A 19089-nucleotide genomic window follows, 5' to 3' on the forward strand; every position below is an offset into this window, starting at 1 on the left:
TGCATACACAACACACTGAAAAACAGTGACAAACCATTTATAAAACACAGCACTGACTGTGTCACACCCTCGACAGCAACCTTTTGTTAATGAATACACATCTTTAACCTCTTACTTTTCTTTATGACTTTCTGTCTGTGTTAGTGATAGCAGTGTGTCGTTGCTGTGCTCAATAGTTGTGTTTTTATGTTAGTGTGTGTTTGCGGGTTCCGCGCCGGTGTGTACTGTGCCCGTGTGCGGTGTGTGTGTCCTAACACTTCTCTCCAGAGCTGAATCAGATAGGTGAGGCGCTCTTGGGCGTGGCCTCCGTGTTTGTGTGTGTGTGTTTAAAGGCAGCAGCTGGGGAGAAAGGAGAGTTATTTCAGCGGTCTTGAGCCATAGGAATGTCAGACATGCGTGCTTATAGACACAGGGGTACAGGTGTGATACTACAGGCCCTGGGATGGGCCGTTTTGCTCGGACTATGCAGCGCAGGTCACAGGCCTTTCCAAGATTGGGAGAGATCTCGCCACCGCAGACAAGACCAGGGGGCCCAGCGGGTTCACTTCCCCTCTCTTAACGGACATGGAGGACAGCAGGTCCAGTATCCCTCGGTTCACGAGCAGGGAACACAACAGCTTCAGTACCCCTCTGTCCATGACAGAGGGCAGACTGTTCACCACCCGTGTGTTACTGATAACGCTGCTGGATCTCAAATACAGGTAAAACAACGGGTTGATTTGAAGTCTGAGGTGCTGGTTGACTGAGAATCAAGGGGATTTTTATCGGGCTGCTGTGTGTGTTTCTGAACATGAACCCTGCTTGTGTCAGTGAAGAGCACGGCAAGAATGTATCAATGGTACTCAACTCCCGAGGCCAAGTATATCAAGTATTTCATTTGTCAAGCCATGACACATACCAGTACACATGCAAGAGCAATTGACGACTGACACACCTAGGTACACTTAGGAAGTCTTGGGGCTTCGCTTGGCTGTTGTCACTTGGTAGGTTTAGCTGAAAATGTGTTGTGACAAACAGTAAGAAAGCACACGGTATCATGTTACTTTATACATGTAGTATGCTTGTGTTCCTCTCTAACTGAACCAACTGATAGAAGATATGATGTCTTGGTCCTTTGTGTTTATACTGTTGTGTTTTCTGTGTGTGTTCCAGAAATGTGCCCCTGGGTACTACAGAGAGCGTGGAGGGCCCTATCTTGGGCGCTGTGTGCCCTGTATCTGCAACGGCTTGGCCAACGAGTGTGAGGAGAAGACCGGGCGCTGCCTGGTAAGACCTCTGCCCCACATGGGGCAAGTTTGGTACTTGAAAGTCCTTTAGAATATTTGACTGGACTTGCTGGGCTCTTTGTTGACACGCGTGCACACGCACACACACACATATACAGAGAAATAGATGTTCCATATGGGTAGAGCTGGGCACAGTCTTAAGTCACTCATGCAAGCAGAGCTCCCAGTGAACAACCCAGTCTGACTGTCTGTTTTTCCTCTTTGGTAAACTGAACACCAATATTTACAGAATAGTCTCTGTATTGTTACATCGTGTAAAGGAATATACCCACCAAACATCACGTCGAAGTAGCTTTTCAGTTTTAAGGGGGATTTTACTTGGAAATGTAATTGAAGGAGCTATATGTGCTGGAAAGAAAATATCTTAATCTGAATATATTTGGGTAGTTAGATCAGCTACTTAGTATTAAGCAGTGAGATGACGACCACAGATGAAGAGTACACACCTACATAGTCACCATGGCAGCCCATCTGTATCCAGGGTGGCTTAGTCAGGGTCTCCTGTCTGATACAGGGCATCACCTGTGGGCACTTGTGCATGTACCTGACACCACCACATACTGACTAGCTACCACATCAGAAGGGTCTCCCGCTCTCATTCACTCTCTCTCTTTTAAAGTAGGGTATTCCTCTCTCATTCATCTCTCTCTTTTGCCTTCTTTCCTTCTTTCTTTAGTGTTTTTTAGCTACCAATATTAGGAAGAAACCCTATACCTCTAGAGGCTCAACAATGTCTCCTCTTGCGCAACTTACTCAAGACTGGACCTGTGTGTGTGTGTGTGTGTGTGTGTGTGTATGACATACCGAAAACACATGACTGAGAGCCTTCTTTCGTCACCCTGTTTCTCAAAATCATAGTTTTTGTGTGTAAATGCTTTGGCAAGCTTGGCGACCTTGCCCAACAAGCATGAAACCCCCCGACTCCCTGGTGGCCCAACTCCTCAGTCCTGGGGTTGTTGTTATGTACATATGTCAGAAAGGATATTGAGTTTGTTTGTGTGTGTTTACTTGTGTTTGTGTGTGTGTGTGTGTGTGTGTGTACAGCTACTCTGGTAACTTTGGCAAATAACCCTGTTCTCCCCCCTCCTACAGAACTGTCAGTACGACTCTGCCGGAGACAGGTGCGAGCGCTGCAAAGACGGTTACTATGGAGACCCCGCCCAGAGGACGTGCCGTGTTTGTCCGTGCCCGTTTGATGTGCCAGCCAACAGGTCAGGGTCAGCTGCGGAGCCAGCCTGATGCCAAGCTGTCGCATCCAGCACGACACGCAAACTAACACACTGTTGTTTCCCCTTCTCCAGTTTTGCGGTGGGTTGCAGCGAAGTTTCTGGAGAGTTCCAGTGTGTGTGCAGACAAGGGTACACCGGAGAGCGGTGCCAGAGGTGGGTGTTCTGATTAAGATCAGGTCAAATATGAGCCCTTAACTCCAGAACATCTCCTCAGAACATCACCCCTGTGTCTTTGTGTTGTTGAGGTACAGATCAAACCCTCTTTCTCTTTTCCCCCCCCCGACTCACAGATGTGCCCCAGGTTACTACGGTGACCCGTTGGCTCGGGGAGGGAGTTGCCAGCCCTGTGACTGTAACGGCAACGGAAATAACTGTGACTCCAGGACAGGAGGTTTGTGTGTGTGTTTGTGTGTGTGCAGCAAGTAACAACTTCAACATGTCAGCAATCCAGTTTAATCACAAACAGTGATATCCACCTAAACCATGGAGATGATCTGCTTTTTTTGCAGTGTGCAAGAACACCTTACCCAAAGACACCAACACAGAGGATCAGTGCCTGGGTGGGTGGAGTTACGACCGCAAGCCAGTCAGGAGTAAACAACTACAGATAGTGGCTGATCAAATTATTGATAATGTGTCTCTGTGTGGTTTCCCAGATTGCGATAGCTGTGCCCAGACCCTTCTAAACGATCTGGAGAGGCTGGATGACGAGCTGAGCAGGATCAAGACTCAGCTCGAAAACGCCAGTGCCAGCACCTCCTCCCATAGCCGACTAGCCAAGCTGGAGAAGGCCATTGCTGACACCAAGGTATGGCCCAACCAGAGATCACCTCAGCCAGCAAGTCACAACCTGGGAAGAACCACGCACGCACCTGCACGCACACAAGCATAGAACAAAGCGCGGACATAGTCTTTTCATACAGGCATTTACTGTGGTATACATACTCATATACTCATTCTGTATATCATTGTACTGTATATGTCAGTTTCTCATTTTTCTCTCTCACACACACTGCGGTACTGGGTGGGTGTGCTTATGCAAACATTCCTGGCTGTTGCTGATAAGAGATCAGAGTGAGTTGGTTCCAGAGCTGTGTGGCAAGTCAACACATTGTGCAGATGGTGCTAGTTGTGGTTGGGACTTGTGGTAGCTGTCTCCATGGTGGCTATGGTCTCAGCACTTTTCTCAGGCGTTTTAACTCCATTCCTCACTCACGCTCAGCTCTTATAGTTTGTGTGTGTTTGTTTTTGTGTGCAATGTTAAGCTTCATAGACAGCCTAAGGGGTCAACATCCCTCGTTATGAAAGTCCCCTCCATCCAGAGTCCTCAGTCGGTTGCTACTTTTCTCATTTAGGCCTCATTAAACCAGACCTCATTAAATATAACATGACAACCTTGCCAAGAGGTAAACAATGAAACAAAGGTCATAGAAAAACTGTGATGAATATGACCTTGTCTAACACAGAACTTCTATGCTAATAGTTCTCCTTTCTTTTTTTGGTCACACAGATTCTAGTCAACAAGTTCAGCTCCAGTGTTAACAGTCAGAAGCCCAAGGTTGACCAGCTGAAACAGGACACCCAGACTCTCAAAGAGGACATTGATAATCTCAAAGCCAAGGTAATGCTATAGATACATCCACTTTCATATTTTATTGTGTATGTATTCTGAAAATGAATTAAGGTTGTGAGTCGGTACTGGGTTTTTTTCAAGTACACGATCGTGTGGAGATCTTATGGTGTGTGTGCATTTGTGTGACCTTTTCAGGCCGATGACAAGGCTACAGATGCCCAGAAAGCGATGAATAACGTGGAAAAGACCCATCAGAGAGCTCAGGATCTGGACAGTGATGTCAAAGACCTGCTGAAGAAGATCCAGGGTACATACTACCTTCTTCTCCTTTCATTTTATTATTCTATCTTTCACCTGTATTTTTTCACATATACATATAGCATAAACTGGATATGTATGTGTTTGTGTGTGTCTGTGCAGCTTTGCTGGACCAGCTGAAGGACACAAGTGGAGACACAATTCCAAACGAGGACTTTACCAAGATGCTGGAGGAGGCCCAGCGCCTGGTCAAGGAGATGGAGCAGAAGAACTTTAATCCCCAGAAGGTAGCGGCCGAGAAGGAAAGAGATGAGGCGCAGAAACGTAAGTCTCCAGTTCCCTATAGGCTTCTAAAACTCTTTAAGCTTTCGCCCATCCATGACATTAGAAGGGACTACAACTGATTTGGTGAGAACCCCCAGAGATAAGGAATATGTGATGGAACAGTAAACATCACTAGTGTAGGTCTCAGTTGTTAGATCATTTTGAGGACATTTTGAGGACGTTCATGTTCCATAGAATTAAGGGACCATGACACACCAGAAACACACCAGAAACCTCCTAAGGTTCCGATAAACCTAAACTGTAACCCAGGTCTGTGCTGTCTTCCCACCTGGCTTTAGTCCTGGACTATATCAAGACCAACATCAGCAGACAGTGTGATGTGAACCAGGAGGCAGCTGAGAAGATCAGTAACCTGCTGATAGACTACCAGGCCAAGCTAAATGACCTGGAGGAAGTTCTGAAGTTAGCCATGGACATGGTGAAGAAGGCCAACACCCAGAACGGACTCAATGCCGCGTCCCTGGAAGACCTTCTGGTAAGACCTTCCCATAAGAGTAGACACGAGAACTCCCACAGGACCCACTATAGACCACTGCACTGCACTCCAAACCTCGAACACAAAGCACCATTATGCACCTCATTGAATTCATAAAGGTGTCGGACCAGTCGTGCTGTTGAAGGAAAGGCTAGGGCAGTACGATCAAGGGAAGGTTTGTGTTACGATGTGAAATGCTCTCTCTAAAGCTTGTGAGGTTTGGTATTGGACAGAAGCGTATCCAGGCCCTGGAGAAGGAGCGGGAAACGGTCCAGGGCCAGATCGCCTTGGCGAAAGAGAAGCTGCGCGACACCGCAAACCTCCTGAAAATGTTGGATGACAGCAAGACGGTAAGCTTGGGGCACGGCACTCACACGCACAGACACGGACACACGCGCGCTAAACACACAAGTCTAAAAGCTGTACCCACCACCATCCACCACACATTTGCTCTCATTCTTTGCTGTCATATTGCGTTATAGCTCTTCATAGTAAATTGGTGTGTTCAAACATGCTGGCCAGACAGAGAGATGTCCGTGGTGGTGTGTAGCGTTGGTGAGCTTGGCTTTCTAAACAGCCAATCTCTCGTCCTGTCCAGGAGTACGAACAGTTGGCAGCACAGCTGGATGGCGCCAAGACCGACCTCACCAAGCGGGTCAACATCATCTCACAGGCCGCCTCCAAGGAGGACTTGGTGGATCGAGCCGAGAAACACGCAGAGAACCTCAGCAAGCTGGCCAAAGATCTAGAGGAGTAGGTTTACCTGGGATATGAGAACATACAGGACCATGACCTTATAGTTACAGGAGTAGAGGGTCTTGTGAAATGTAGGCTGATGTGTGTGCTGCTTTTATGGTTCTGAGGTGATTGATGGGAGACATTGGGGATGAGTGCTTTCTAAACATGGATGGCTCTGACTCTTAAGAAACATGGGGTATATGTTTATGTTGGCTGCCACAGATAAATACCCCCATGCTTGTGGGTTCTCTCAGGTTGTTTATTGACATTTCTGGAAATCCAGATGCATTTGTTTACCTGCGCCCCCTCTCTCCTCTCTATCTCCTCCTGCTGTTGTCTCTCCCCCTATCTCCCCCCTCCTTCCCCGGGACAGCGCTGTGCGGGACTCCAGCGGGCGCTCCGATGTGCGCAATGCCATGGCAGCCATCGAGGCCTACAAGAACATCACCGACGCCATCAATGCTGCCGAGATGGCGGCCAAGGAAGCCAAAGACGCTGCTGACAAAGCTCTGAAGGTAAGCCCAGGCCTGGTCACTTCTCACTGGAACATCTACACCCACCTTCAGGTAGATGTGGACCTCCAAGCTAGTAGACATTGTTTAGGCAAAAGTTAGCCAGGATGGACTTGGTCTAAGTGCATTCCGGTGATTTCCTTGTAGGACGTGAAGAAGGAGGACCTGACAAAAAGAGCTAAGGATCTGAAGGACAATAGTAACAAACTTCTGACAGAAGCAGAGGAGGCACAAAGAGATATGACAGGTGAGAGGATACGTCATACGTCAGATGTACTTATTTCAACTGTGACATTTCTATCAAGTTACTAGCAGACCACTAAATCTGACATTGACACTAACTGCTAGCAACAACGTTTTGGCTAACAATTACAGACGCGTCTAATGACCTGGCTGACCAGAAGAAACGTCTGAAGGATGCAGAGAACAAGAAGAAAGGTTTGGAGAAAGACCTCCTGGATGCTCAGACAGAGCTGAACAACATCAAGAGAGGTAGATGTCCTGCAAACGGAAAAGAAAGCGTTCGACTCCAATTGTGACCAACCTTAAGGATCGCTTTTGCGGTTTAATCATGGGATTAGCTTCTTCTCCTCCCTGAGCCGTCCTCATCTTTCGATTCCTCCTCTCGCCTCTCCTGTCCTCTCAGATGACATTGGCAACATGATTGATGAGGCCAAGCGGAAGGCAGCCGCAGCTAACGACACGGCGGGCAGCACCATGGACAGGCTGGACACCATCCGCGAGGAGCTGGACAAGATCAGTGTCCTGCCCTCAAGCACCAACCTCAGTAGTGTGATGGAGGACGTGGACAAATCAGGTGAGGAGGACTTGCAGTTTGGGGTCAGGCCACATCTGACCACCAATGGATTCCTTGGTCCTTTCTTGGTCTGTTTCTTTTTCTCTCTCTCGATGTCTCTCTCTCGATGTCTCTCTCTCTCTCTCTCTCTCTCGATGTGTCTCCATCTCTGTCTCTCACTCTCTCATTCTCTCTCTTCACCCCCCCCCCCAATTCAGTGAAGGATCTGTTGAAGACCATCCCGACCCTGGAGGATAAGATAGCTGAGGTTGAGAACCTCACCTCCCAGCTCTCCCCCATCAATAACGTGACGGAGAACATCAAGAGGATCAAGGAGCTCATTGAACAAGCCCGTGATGCCGCCAACAGGGTAAGAGGAACCAGACACTTCGAAAAATCAACTCAGCTCACTTGTGTAGAAGGAGTTTAAGGTGTAGGAGAAGAAGGTGTAGACCATGGATATCGATCTCAATTCTGTTCAAACTTGTGCTGGCCTGCACTCAGACATATATAGGCTCTTTCTCTCTTTAGACCGCTTGTCTTTAAACCTGTTCTCTGTCTCACTTTCTCTCACTCCCTCTGTCTCGTCTGTCCAGATTGTGGTCCCTATGAAGTTCACAGGCGAGGGCCATGTTGAGATGCGTCCCCCCAGAGATGTGGAGGATCTGAAGGCCTACACGGCCCTGTCGCTGTCCCTGCAGCGCCCCCTGCTGTCTGGCAGGGGTGACAACCGCAGGCGCAGACAGGCCCCTGAGGACGAGGGAGACATGTTTGTCCTCTACCTCGGCAACAAGAACGTGAGTGGTTACCGCTCGCTTCTGTCTCTATTCGTCACACTGAGCCATTATTGTTGGCTCACATCCTATTTGCCATTCCCTCTACTGAACTAAATGAAGTATGTACAGATGTGACTTTGTTGGATGAAGTTCTCACAGTCTTTCCCCTTGCTTCCTCTAGACTTCGAAAGATTACATAGGCATGGCCCTGAGGGGCAATGTCCTGTTTTGTGTGTACAAGTTGAATGAGGTGGAGTATGAGATCAAGACAAGCTCCATAACAAGATCCATTTCTGAGCTATCCTTTTTTGACAAGGTGGAACTGAACAGGTAACCCCTCCGTCTAACTCCTCCTGTCCTGGGAAGTCATCGTAGATGTGACAGACTGTAGATTTAACAGGCACAACATTTGAGTACTGTTTCTATGGTTCTGTGTTCAGGATCTACCAAGATGCTGAGGTGATATTCACCCAGCTCTTCTCGTCCAACGCACCCAGTCCTCCCCAGACAACCACCAACCAGGGACAGTTGGCCAAGAACCTTCTAGACCTGGACCCAAGGGATGTGGTCTTCTACGTAGGGGGCTACCCTAACGACTTCACCGTAAGCACCAGACCATTCACAGCAAACAATGGATGACATCATAGACGTAAAAACAATTTGCCTCCCACAGTAATTAGGCATGTCAGAGCTCTGGCAACTCCTCCTTTCCTCTTCATTTTCTCTCCAGCCTCCTGCGCCTCTCAACTACCCCAAATACAAGGGATGCCTTGAGCTGTTCACCTTCAACGAGAGATTCATCAGCCTGTACAACTTTCAGAAGGCAGTCAACATTAACGTGGAGTTTCCATGCAAGAGGTAAGTTCAGAGTGGAACCAGGGCTAGCCACCCCATGGTCTTACTGGGTGTTAATAGAGGGAACTGCAGTAACCAACACACCCAGAATTCACCTTTTTCTCACACACGAGGTTAAAGTTATACAATCCATGTCAAGGATTTGAGGTCATGAGGTCAATCTGTTTCAGACCCTCTCTCTCTTCCTCTCTAACTTAACATCCTTCTGACCAGATTTATCAAGCCCGCTAAATGTGACTACTTCGAGGGCACTGGCTATGCCAAGTTGAGAATCAGTAAACCAGAGGATTTCCTGGTCATTCTTCTCGAATCCGTCGCCACACGCTCAGAGAACAGCCTGCTCGTCTATATTGGAAATGAGGTAGCTCTCACTATAATCCTCTTCTCCCATGTGCTCATGGTTTGTGTTTCCAATGGCGTTTCTGGTGTTATGAATACAAATAACCATCTGCTACATGTTAGGAATAAATATTTTCTTGTGTTTCAGAACATTTACTACGCTGTGACGATTGAAAGAGGCTACATTTTCATACGCAGTAACCAGCTCCCAGAACCAGTAAAGAGTGTTAACAAAGTCTTCCCTGTGGTAAGTACGGGCTCGCTTCATATGATCTCCAGGATTGTACTTCATTAGGATTCGAACATTTGGACTGTAAATATGGCAGCGAATTGTTTGACTAAGAACGTTTTGTCTCCCTTTTCAGGCTGGAGCGTCGACGAGTGTGATTGTCGTCATCAACTCTAAAGCCAAAGAAATCAAGGTTCGCGTTGACTCTGCGTATGTGGCTGAGGCTCCTGCCCAGTACAGTCCTGGAATCTTTGATGCCTACTACCTCGGTGGCCTACCACAAAGCCTCAGGGAAAAGTGCGCAACTTTATCAATTCCATAAGATAAGCCGCCTGGCCCATAATGTATTTGAAATGTGTCGCGCACATGTAGAAAAACACAACTCGTGTGCACCTCTTGTTTCTTCTTCTGAGACACTCATGAGTTCTGTATCTTCCGGATTGTGTTTATTACCCGTTCAGATCCAACATCACCGCACCACCCCTGAAAGGATGGATCGAAAAGATCCGTCTGACAGGCAGTATCCCTGAGTTCCTGGAGAAGGTGGGCATCAGTCAAAGCTGTCCCACAGACTTTCTGGTAAGTTTGAACCTCATTACCTCAAAGTGCTCCCTGCCCTGCCCTATGTCAATCCCTACTGCGCCCCAGGCTGCATGCGGTTAGATTAAATGACAGTGTTTGTTTCTGATCATTGTCCAGCACCACTGGACATGCAGTGGTCCAGCACCACCGCATATGACTACAAAGTAGTCACAGTAGCATTTAATGTCTCTCTGTTGAACAGGTGTCTCGGAAGGCTGAGTTTGCTTTGGGCAGTTCCCTGGCAGCCCCAGGCTTCAGTCTGGCCAGCGATGTCACTCTCTCTCTGGGCTTCAAGAGCACTGAGAACGAGGGTCTCCTACTGCAGAACAGCCAGGAGGTCAGTCAGACATCCACCTCCTTGTCTCATTCATTATTTATTAATGTGGGCCATTGTTTATGTCCCTCAAGATTGTCTTCATCTCTCTCTTTTTTTTATCTGGCAGGGCACTGGAATAGACCTAGCCTTAAAAAACGGTTACGTGATCCTAAAGTTCAACAACCAAGTTTTGAAATCCAATAAACAGTACCAGGATGGCAAATGGCATTATCTGACAGTCATCAAGAGATCTCAGAGGTACCAGATTGGCTCTCATCCAGATCCAGAATAAATAACTAACAGAAAATAGGCAGCTCATGAGATAAGCGTTCACCACCAAGTGACTCATTCTCCCATGTCCCTCCTGCAGACTTGAGCTGCGTATCGATGAGGAGGACGTAGGTCAGCCTCAGAGCTCCTCTTCCTTCGTGGCCAACCCAGACAGCTCTGTGTTCCTGGGGAAAGACACCCTCAAAGGCTGCCTTTCTAACCTCTACACGAGAAGGTACTGTAACCTCTTCCTACTTTATGGTATTTTTTACTTGTCGCAAACTTTTAGTATTACACTTTTACAATTGTAAAACATTTTTCACAAACTAAAAATGAGATATTTTTGGACAAATATGTATATTGTTTGTGTGTCTGTTTGTTCCAGGTCAGAATATTTGTACCGGCCTGAGGACCTTAGCAAGTTCAGATCCTCTGGAGACATTCTTATGGACATGTGCAGCACTGACAGACCCCCCCAGCTGATGCTGGACAGCAACACCAACAAGAGGGTAGGCAGCGCCTCTCACACGCATCCCAGCCCTTGAACGTTTGTGTTTTCGGTCCACACATTAACATTAAAATGTCAGTTAATCTCTGAAGACTGCAAGATATCCATTTCAGACCAAGTCTCACTCTCGTTTAAGTGTTTCACCATAGGTGGATGTTGTTTGGGATAAGAGTGTTCAAATTGTGTTGTGCTGCTTTGTTTCCCTCAGTTGACCACAATGGAAGGATGATCCTCAGCTGCCATTTAGGAGGAGAATGTTCTATTGATTTTAAATGACTTGAGAGTCTAGAAGCCATGCTTCATTTGTTTGCACAAGCCCCAATGTTTTTGTACCTGTCTGAGAAAAGAGATGTGTTGCATTGACACTTCCTACACTTAATCATACAGCCATTAAACACCATTCTATTTAATGCATACCCTTTCAAGTTTTGTAATTTGATGGAAAGATTTGGGAACATTTATGGAAAACTTTGAGGACTTGAAATGTTAAAAAAATGTTCTGCTCTATCTCCACCACTTGTCTTCCGATCATCAACGAATGCTTTTCTTTTGCTATCATGTGACTCAACAATAAACCTCTTTGTCTAATCAATCATCCACAAGCATGTGCTGCCTTAACCTGATCACTCTGTGTCATAGAGACATTTATGAACCCATTTGGTTGTTGATTAACATTCCCTCTGTTCCCTCTCTGGGCCTCACTTGAGCTCCGTTGACTAGAATGGGACAGCTCTTGATGTGGAAGGGATTAAAGTCCAATCGTTGGACATGCACTCTTAAGAGGCAGCTTGCATTTTAGCATTGTACATTGCTAAACATAAAACACCAAATCCCCTTTAAATGTCCACTTTGTGAAAGAATGATTGCTTCACTGTACACATTCACAGCAGATTCCCTTCCTACATATAGTGAGAGAGAGTGGATGATACAGAGGACATTTTGGAGCATCCATTCAATGGAATGAAAGGCCCATATGCTAGTACAGTTATGTTCTCACAAGCATGAATCAATCAATCAGCAAATAAATCAACCAATCAATGATTCTGATAATTAGAAATGATTAGCCTCTTGAACCCTATGATATGGGTCAATATCTAAGCTCAATAACCTTACCTTATCAGGAAATCAAATATATAGATCCTCAGGGCCTGTTTCAAACCAGCTTCAAAGTAAACCCTCCCCGTGCTATTTGATATTCCTCAGATGCTTATCAATTCAAAAGAGCAGATTACCTCCAGCCAGTAGATAACACCTTGGCCTGCTCACTGCCTGGGAGCAGGAAGATACTGGCTATGTGTCGATAGAGAAACCTAGGTACAGCCTGCATGGAAACACAGGCACACACCTGTGTCTAAAACCGTATGCCACCAACCCAGGGTCCCATTCTCATTCCTTTCTTTTGATTGATGTTATTGAATCCCTTTACCTAAACCAAAACAAAAATATATGAGATACCAAAGTGTTTCAATTAGGAACCCTGATTTTTGTCATTTTTATTTCATAGCATGAAATTATAGTGTAAAGCTGTCGAGCCAAAAAAAAACAGGCCATTAGGATAGAGATGAAATGCAGTCATACTGCTACTCAAAGGAAGAGCATCTGCTGCCATCCAGTGGGAGATGTCTTTATCTGTTTTCTAACCTTAAAACGTAACCATCCCCCTGTAAACAGACACGGTAATGGGATCATTAATGGGCTCATTATTGTACAGAACAAGACCTTGTTCAGGTCACCACTCCTCTGATTTTAATGAGACACCGTCCCTAGTCTATCCAAGTATCTTGAGTTAACAGTGACTCAAAACTCAAATTCATTTCCATACAGATGGAGTGCCCTGGAAATGTTTATGGTGTTAGCACTACCACTGATGTAACCGCTGTACATGAGCTCGTCCTGTATGAAGTCTAACTATGACCTGTGTGTGTTGTGCAGACGGGCCATATGGAGGTGTCAGATGAGAGTCTGTCTGTGTGTACACTTCCTGCCCAGGTGAAACATGCCTTCCATGTAGGGGGTGCTGTCAGCAGACTTAGCTACAGCCTTCCCCCCACAACTCCTCAGACCAGGTGAAGACAGCCCCCCTCATCCCAACTCCCTCGCCCCCCTCCCCACACACACACACACACACACACACACACACACACACACACACAAATCATACACACGTGCATATAAAAAGCCTGACCAGTCTCCCTCCTCTCCTAGGCCTCACTTCTCCCTGGACGTCAGGACAAGGTCTGCTGAGGGTCTGCTGTTCTATGCAGCCACCAGAAGGGGGCAATCTCACCTTGCTCTATATTTGTCCAAGGGTAGAATAAGACTGTCTGTAGGAAAAAAGAAGGAGATCTTCAACAGGGAGAAGTACAATGATGGAAAATGGCACTCGGTTAGTGGATGCAATTGAATCTATAACATTTTAATCACGAGGTCATTTCTCAGTTTCAGGTCCTTCAACTAAGTATCTGTGATAATCACTGTGTGGCAATGTCGCCCGCTGCAGGTCATATTCAGCCTGGAGAAGAAGAAGTTCCGACTGGTTGTGGATGGCATCAGAGCCCAGGATGGTCAATTGACCAACGATGAGGCTGCATCCATGGAACTGTCCTCACCTGTCTATTTGGGCAGTGCCCCAGGGTCCTTACATTCAGTGTTAAAGGTGCACTTAGTCAGTCAATCAGTCATTCACTCTCTCCCCCACACACACACGCGCGCACACACACACACACACACACAGAAGATAAGGATAAGTATACTGTGACAAAGATGCAGTTGTCCGATTCTAAAGTCAACAAAATAATCACCAAACTTTTCTTTCCTTGTAGTCTAAGCTCCTCCCGAAGCAGAGCGTGGTCGGCTGTGTCCGCAACTTTAAGAAAAATGGAACTCCCATGCCAGAGCCCAGTACCAACCATGGTGCCAGCCCCTGCTTTGATGGACAGACACAGAATGGCGCCTATTTCTCAGGACAGGGGGCATATGTCATTATCAGTGAGTGTCAACGCCACGTTTCAACCCCCATTACTAATCATGATGATTATGATGGTGATTAGGATAGGGAAGGAAGCCAAGACACTAATGACATCGTTGCCTGTTCTAGATGATTCCTTTGTTGTGGGATCCAGCTTTGAGCTGGTGTTTGAGTTCCGTCCCCGCGGTCACAGTGGGGTCCTGCTCCACGTGGGGGACAGCCAGCCAAGACCTCCGTCCAACGCTGGCCATCACCTCAGCCTCTACATGCTTAGAGGAGAGGTGAGACAGACACTAACACAGTCATTCCCACTTGCTGGTCCTTATGCTTTTGTGAAGCAGTGATGTTATGATTCGTGTCCACTAGTGTCCAGTGTCAAGGATGTAGACATTATGAAGACCAGCAGGTATATGGATGGGAGCCATTCTAAAATCATACTTGTATTCCTCCAGGTGGTGGCACAGGTGAACAACGGAGCAGGTGAATTTAAGGTGTCTGTTAGACCCAAACACACACTGTGTGACGGAACGTTCCATAGAGTAGCAGGTATGTTACGAAGTCCTTACCACATACATACACTATTCAGCCACAACATAACCTGTACTGAACCGTTTGTACCTTAATGTATAATCTCCAAAACACTGTAAATATGTTCTCTTTTAACCCTTGTGCTGCCTTCGGGTCACATGACCCAAAGGTTCATAACGAACCATCGTTGTTATTTACCCAATTTTACCCAATACAAAAACAAATTTAAATAATTTTCTTTTAACCTTTGCAATGTGGGGGGTCTAAGACAGCCCAACGGTTAAAAGAAAATGCTTCACTTTGTTTTTGTATGCGGTAAATTTGTCGCAATACGACGGTGGGTCACAATGACTGATGGGTCAGAATGACCCGAAGAGAACACAAGGGTTAAGTGACTGTGGCCTGTTTGTATCTCTGTCATGCTAGTAATCAAGAGGAAAAACGTTGTGGAGATGCATGTGGACACTGTCGGTCACTATAAAATTGGACCACCCTCCTCCTCCTCCACTTTGACCAAAGACCCGCTATATGTGGGAGGCATTCCTGGTGGGTATGACTGAGGCACACATCATAGTTAGGGGATGGGGTAGGGAAGTGGCTGGTGAGGACCATAGGCCTGATGGGGGTTGTAGTGTGTTATGGACATTTGTCAAGCATCTGGTTTCAGGCATTATCAATCCCTTAGACAGCTAGTGACCAACAAAAAAAAAACCATTGATCCTTTCCCAGTAGATAAGACTTCCTAATCTAAACACCTTCTCCGTGGGTCTCCAAGTTAAAGGTCACATCTTATCACAAATTTCCATAACAAGTGATACTGGCAGTACTATTGATGGTGCCAACCAGACTAGCTCAGTGTGCTGTGTCTCATTCCGGTGTAGAAGTGTCCAGGCACCCGAGCCTCCCTGTCACCTCCTCCTTCCTGGGCTGCATCCAGAACATGCAGATCAACGAGAACCTGGTCTCCTTTGAGAAGCTCTCAGGGGTGTTCGGTCCAGTCAACACCCGCGAGTGTCCATCCGGATGAGAGGCCCTTCCAGTCAACCACACCCCGGGACCACGCCCACGCTGGAGGCCACGTGCAATCAGTCACGGAGAATGTGTACGTGTGAGGATGTGTGTGTGTGTGCTGTGTGTGTGTGTGAGAGTGAGTGAGTTGTCAGATTTAAATGTTTTGCTCTGAATCAGGAACAAAGAGAGAGGAACTATTCTGTTTATACCTGTATTTATTTTGCAGTACATTCTTTATTACCACCTTGTTACTGAATATATTCTAATATTCGGGTGTTTCAGCATCTAGTTTCTCAAGCAGTTTTGTGTCTCCGTTTTCTTTGTCTTTCTTGATCTGGATTTAGCTCAATCTAGATAAAAACGGCTAGAGTGATTGATTAGTTGATTAAGTCCACCAAATAAGCTACCCTGCACTTTAAGACACAAAATGCTTGTCACTTACAGTCCAAAGTACGGTATTCCCTGTTAATATTCTGACTATGAAAGGAATATTTATACAGTATGACACCTAGCATTCTTCCCAGCTTTCTACAAAAAACAATGTCTGCCAATCCCTGTTTTCCTTTGATGCATGTACATCCTGTACTGTAAAGAGGCCAGTTTACAGTAACCTGCTGACTGGTTTGAACAAGATGATTCCACTTCACACAACCTTAGGATCACATGGTTTTACATGTATTAGCGTTTTTTTGTATAGCCCTACACAGTATATCAAACTCCATTTCCATGTACTGTATGCTTCAATTGCCTTATATGTTCTGAGTGTGTCTGTCTGAAATTTCTTTATAATGCACTATATGTAACTTGATTCAATAATCATTTGAACCTTTTCTAGGTTCCCATGGGACCATGGCTCAATTCCAATAATCCAGAAAATATGTTGCATTGAATTTGGGTATACCTCAGATTAGGTTGTGTACAGATACATTTACTAGATATTTCAAAATAAATACAAAATTTAGCACAATCCTTGACATGTGGTCACAATCTACCTTAAACTACGGAACAATGCAGTTTAGTATAGTATATTATAGTATAGGAGGATACTGTACATGTATTCCTGCCTCTGATCATGTTGTTCATTTGTAAGCAGTTACACATTGTCCTATTTATGTCTCTTGTTAATTGATTGGCCATAGCTAGATGTTTTTATTTGTGCAATCTTTAAGATCATTTCTTTATAAAGAATAGCATGTTCATGTCCAATGTGATTGTGTGGCTTTATTTAATTTTTTCTTCAAACCAATTAGCTCTTAGAGCTGTATTTCATTTAATAAGGTAAACTTGGGTTTAGTTGACTCAGAATTCAGCAAAAATACACATAATGGTTGGCTTAATGTGTCAGCTGTGTGCTGTCATCAGAGTCCTTTTTTGATACATTAAGGTATCATTCACTACCAAACTATTGACTACTATTATGCCTATTTCCATGGATGTATAATATTAATATTATACTAGAGAGGGTACAATTTCTGGGGAAATTGTAGGGTGTGCTTGCTTGCGTCGGTTGCACAGGGGTCCGTTTTTTAATGACATTTTTACAACTGATATTTCTGTATATGTTATATAAAAATGCATACTTATTATTTATAAAGATTACATAGATTTAAAAGCATATTTTTTTTGCTGCTCATTTACAACTGAAAATACGAGTGAAGTGTAGAATGAAATAGATGTCTTCTCATTTCCCCTACAAGAGGCAGCCTCATCGTTGAATCAAAACTAATAAATTTGGCAGACCGGTGTAAAAATTGACCTAATCTCTATGATTTAAACGTCATTTTAAGTTTTTCCCTTCTCATGATATTTTCAGGCATTTAGCCTACTCATTGCATTCATTCATTAATAAAGAACCCCCTTTGAAGATTATTCTACGACGTTACCCGGCAGTAGAAGATGGAATCGCGATTCAAACAGTACCATCTGCTAACTGAAAATATGCCCACAAAACGTAAATAAGCTTGACATTTATTTAGTGGAAAATCGCTCATTTATAAAAAGCTCACTGGTAGCGATCATTGTCAGTAACAACGCAAAATGCGATATAGCCCTGTGTGGAGAAGCTGCCCCGGTAAATTGTACTACTACGGTACAGTACTAGACTACTGCTGTGTTCGTCTTGGTACTGTAGCGATTGCGTTGGTTGAATTGGATTTAACGTTCCGTTGTACGGTTTAAACTGAAATTAATTATTTTCATGAACAGATTGACAACGTTTAGGCTGTGGCAATGAAGTTCAGGTTAGTAGTTAGATAGACTTTTGATTTAAGTAAGGGGAGTGCCGAACATGCTCTGTCGCCGTTTGACTTCCTACAGCTGTGTAGATGTTTTTGTAGTGTCTCGCGTAGGCTACAGCGTTGCAGTGATACACTGGATTGAAACCACAGGTAATGATAATTTCACCCACAAATCGTTTACTTGTAATCTTATGTCATAATAAATCCTACAACGAAAATGTATATGTGAGGAATGTTTATTTTAACGATTGAAAACAGATACATCATAGACCACTGTAGTATGTGTTGCCCGGGCAACACAGGCTAACGTCATGATGCTAATACTTCAGTGAAATAGTAGACTACTGTTTCCGAAAGTAGATGTACTTCCTTAATAATATCATCTTATATTGTACATTACACATCACAATTGTGTGTCATATCACAAAGTAAAATGAGTAAATAGTTATCACCCTGGCCTCTTTGCTTGTGGCGTTTCTGCAGCTGCCTTGCAGTAAAGCTATAGTTAGCCTAGCTATCCCCCAAGTTAACAGATGCGAAACGAATGTTCTGCCAAAGGTAGTCACGCGTGTTTTCGTGACGTTAGTGACGTAGTGACGTTAGTAACGTCAGTGACTGTGGCTAGCAAATTAGCCACCGTTAGCTTCACTTTTCGCCACAAAAACTTAACTGCAGCCTAAACCATGCATCTGAACGTAAATTCCAATAGAAGCAACTCAATCGCTACCAAGACGAAACTTTTGACACCTACTTTGTCTATGTAGGCCAAATATTGACTGAGTTTTAGGGGGGCAAAAAGAATAATAACTAGAAACGGCTGTTCCTGCGAAACAGCAGTGAGAATGCTGAAAACCTGAATGGGGATAGCTGACCATGCTAAAAAAGCTGAAAATAGTGAACATTTAGTAGAAAGTTATAAGCTGAAGCTTCAAAGCAACCGAAAGGTATTTTTGAAAGGGACTGGAGCAGCATTCCAACAATGATTTGAAAGGATTTACCATTACTTTTAAAGGGAGAATAATTTGCACAAAAACCTTAATATTTTAAAAAGTATAAAAGTGAGAAATGAGAAAATACCCGCAAGCTGAAATGAATTTCAAAAATGTGTGAGTCACACAAAAGAGGCAGTGTGGAAGCTGAACTGCATCATCTTAACAAAGCTAAGAGCTAAAATAGCCTACAATGTGGGAGAAGCTGAAAGCTGAACTGTTAAACAGAAGAAGAAGTAGGCTAGCTAGTCATAACAAGAATATTATCG

At 44.9% G+C, this 19089-nt stretch overlaps 1 protein-coding gene across 3 annotated transcripts in view; it reads left to right on the forward strand.

Moving 5' to 3' along the window:
- Positions 1-16800, forward strand: part of LOC134035960 (laminin subunit alpha-3-like) — a 57236-nt gene extending 40436 nt beyond the window's left edge. For 2 of the 3 annotated variants that reach the window (XM_062480560.1, XM_062480561.1), the window contains exons 41-77: positions 1153-1266; positions 2379-2497; positions 2588-2668; positions 2806-2906; positions 3025-3075; positions 3172-3323; positions 4026-4136; positions 4284-4395; positions 4509-4670; positions 4970-5166; positions 5400-5516; positions 5765-5919; positions 6278-6419; positions 6564-6663; positions 6792-6908; positions 7063-7233; positions 7431-7582; positions 7809-8009; positions 8170-8318; positions 8429-8591; positions 8719-8846; positions 9057-9204; positions 9331-9429; positions 9548-9708; positions 9873-9990; positions 10196-10330; positions 10437-10567; positions 10680-10814; positions 10965-11088; positions 13020-13153; positions 13293-13473; positions 13588-13743; positions 13910-14075; positions 14185-14336; positions 14508-14601; positions 15010-15129; positions 15465-16800. In XM_062480560.1, the coding sequence (XP_062336544.1) occupies positions 1153-1266; positions 2379-2497; positions 2588-2668; positions 2806-2906; positions 3025-3075; positions 3172-3323; positions 4026-4136; positions 4284-4395; positions 4509-4670; positions 4970-5166; positions 5400-5516; positions 5765-5919; positions 6278-6419; positions 6564-6663; positions 6792-6908; positions 7063-7233; positions 7431-7582; positions 7809-8009; positions 8170-8318; positions 8429-8591; positions 8719-8846; positions 9057-9204; positions 9331-9429; positions 9548-9708; positions 9873-9990; positions 10196-10330; positions 10437-10567; positions 10680-10814; positions 10965-11088; positions 13020-13153; positions 13293-13473; positions 13588-13743; positions 13910-14075; positions 14185-14336; positions 14508-14601; positions 15010-15129; positions 15465-15610 (4995 nt within the window). In that variant the 3' untranslated portion in view covers positions 15611-16800. Of the gene's footprint in view, positions 1-1152; positions 1267-2378; positions 2498-2587; positions 2669-2805; positions 2907-3024; positions 3076-3171; positions 3324-4025; positions 4137-4283; positions 4396-4508; positions 4671-4969; positions 5167-5399; positions 5517-5764; positions 5920-6277; positions 6420-6563; positions 6664-6791; positions 6909-7062; positions 7234-7430; positions 7583-7808; positions 8010-8169; positions 8319-8428; positions 8592-8718; positions 8847-9056; positions 9205-9330; positions 9430-9547; positions 9709-9872; positions 9991-10195; positions 10331-10436; positions 10568-10679; positions 10815-10964; positions 11089-11295; positions 11680-13019; positions 13154-13292; positions 13474-13587; positions 13744-13909; positions 14076-14184; positions 14337-14507; positions 14602-15009; positions 15130-15464 lie in introns of those variants that run through there. The other variant, XM_062480562.1, reaches the window with a different exon arrangement.
- Positions 16801-19089: the final 2289 nt, after the last annotated feature.

Source organism: Osmerus eperlanus, chromosome 16, assembly GCF_963692335.1.
Source record: "Osmerus eperlanus chromosome 16, fOsmEpe2.1, whole genome shotgun sequence".
NCBI classification, from domain to species: domain Eukaryota; kingdom Metazoa; phylum Chordata; class Actinopteri; order Osmeriformes; family Osmeridae; genus Osmerus; species Osmerus eperlanus.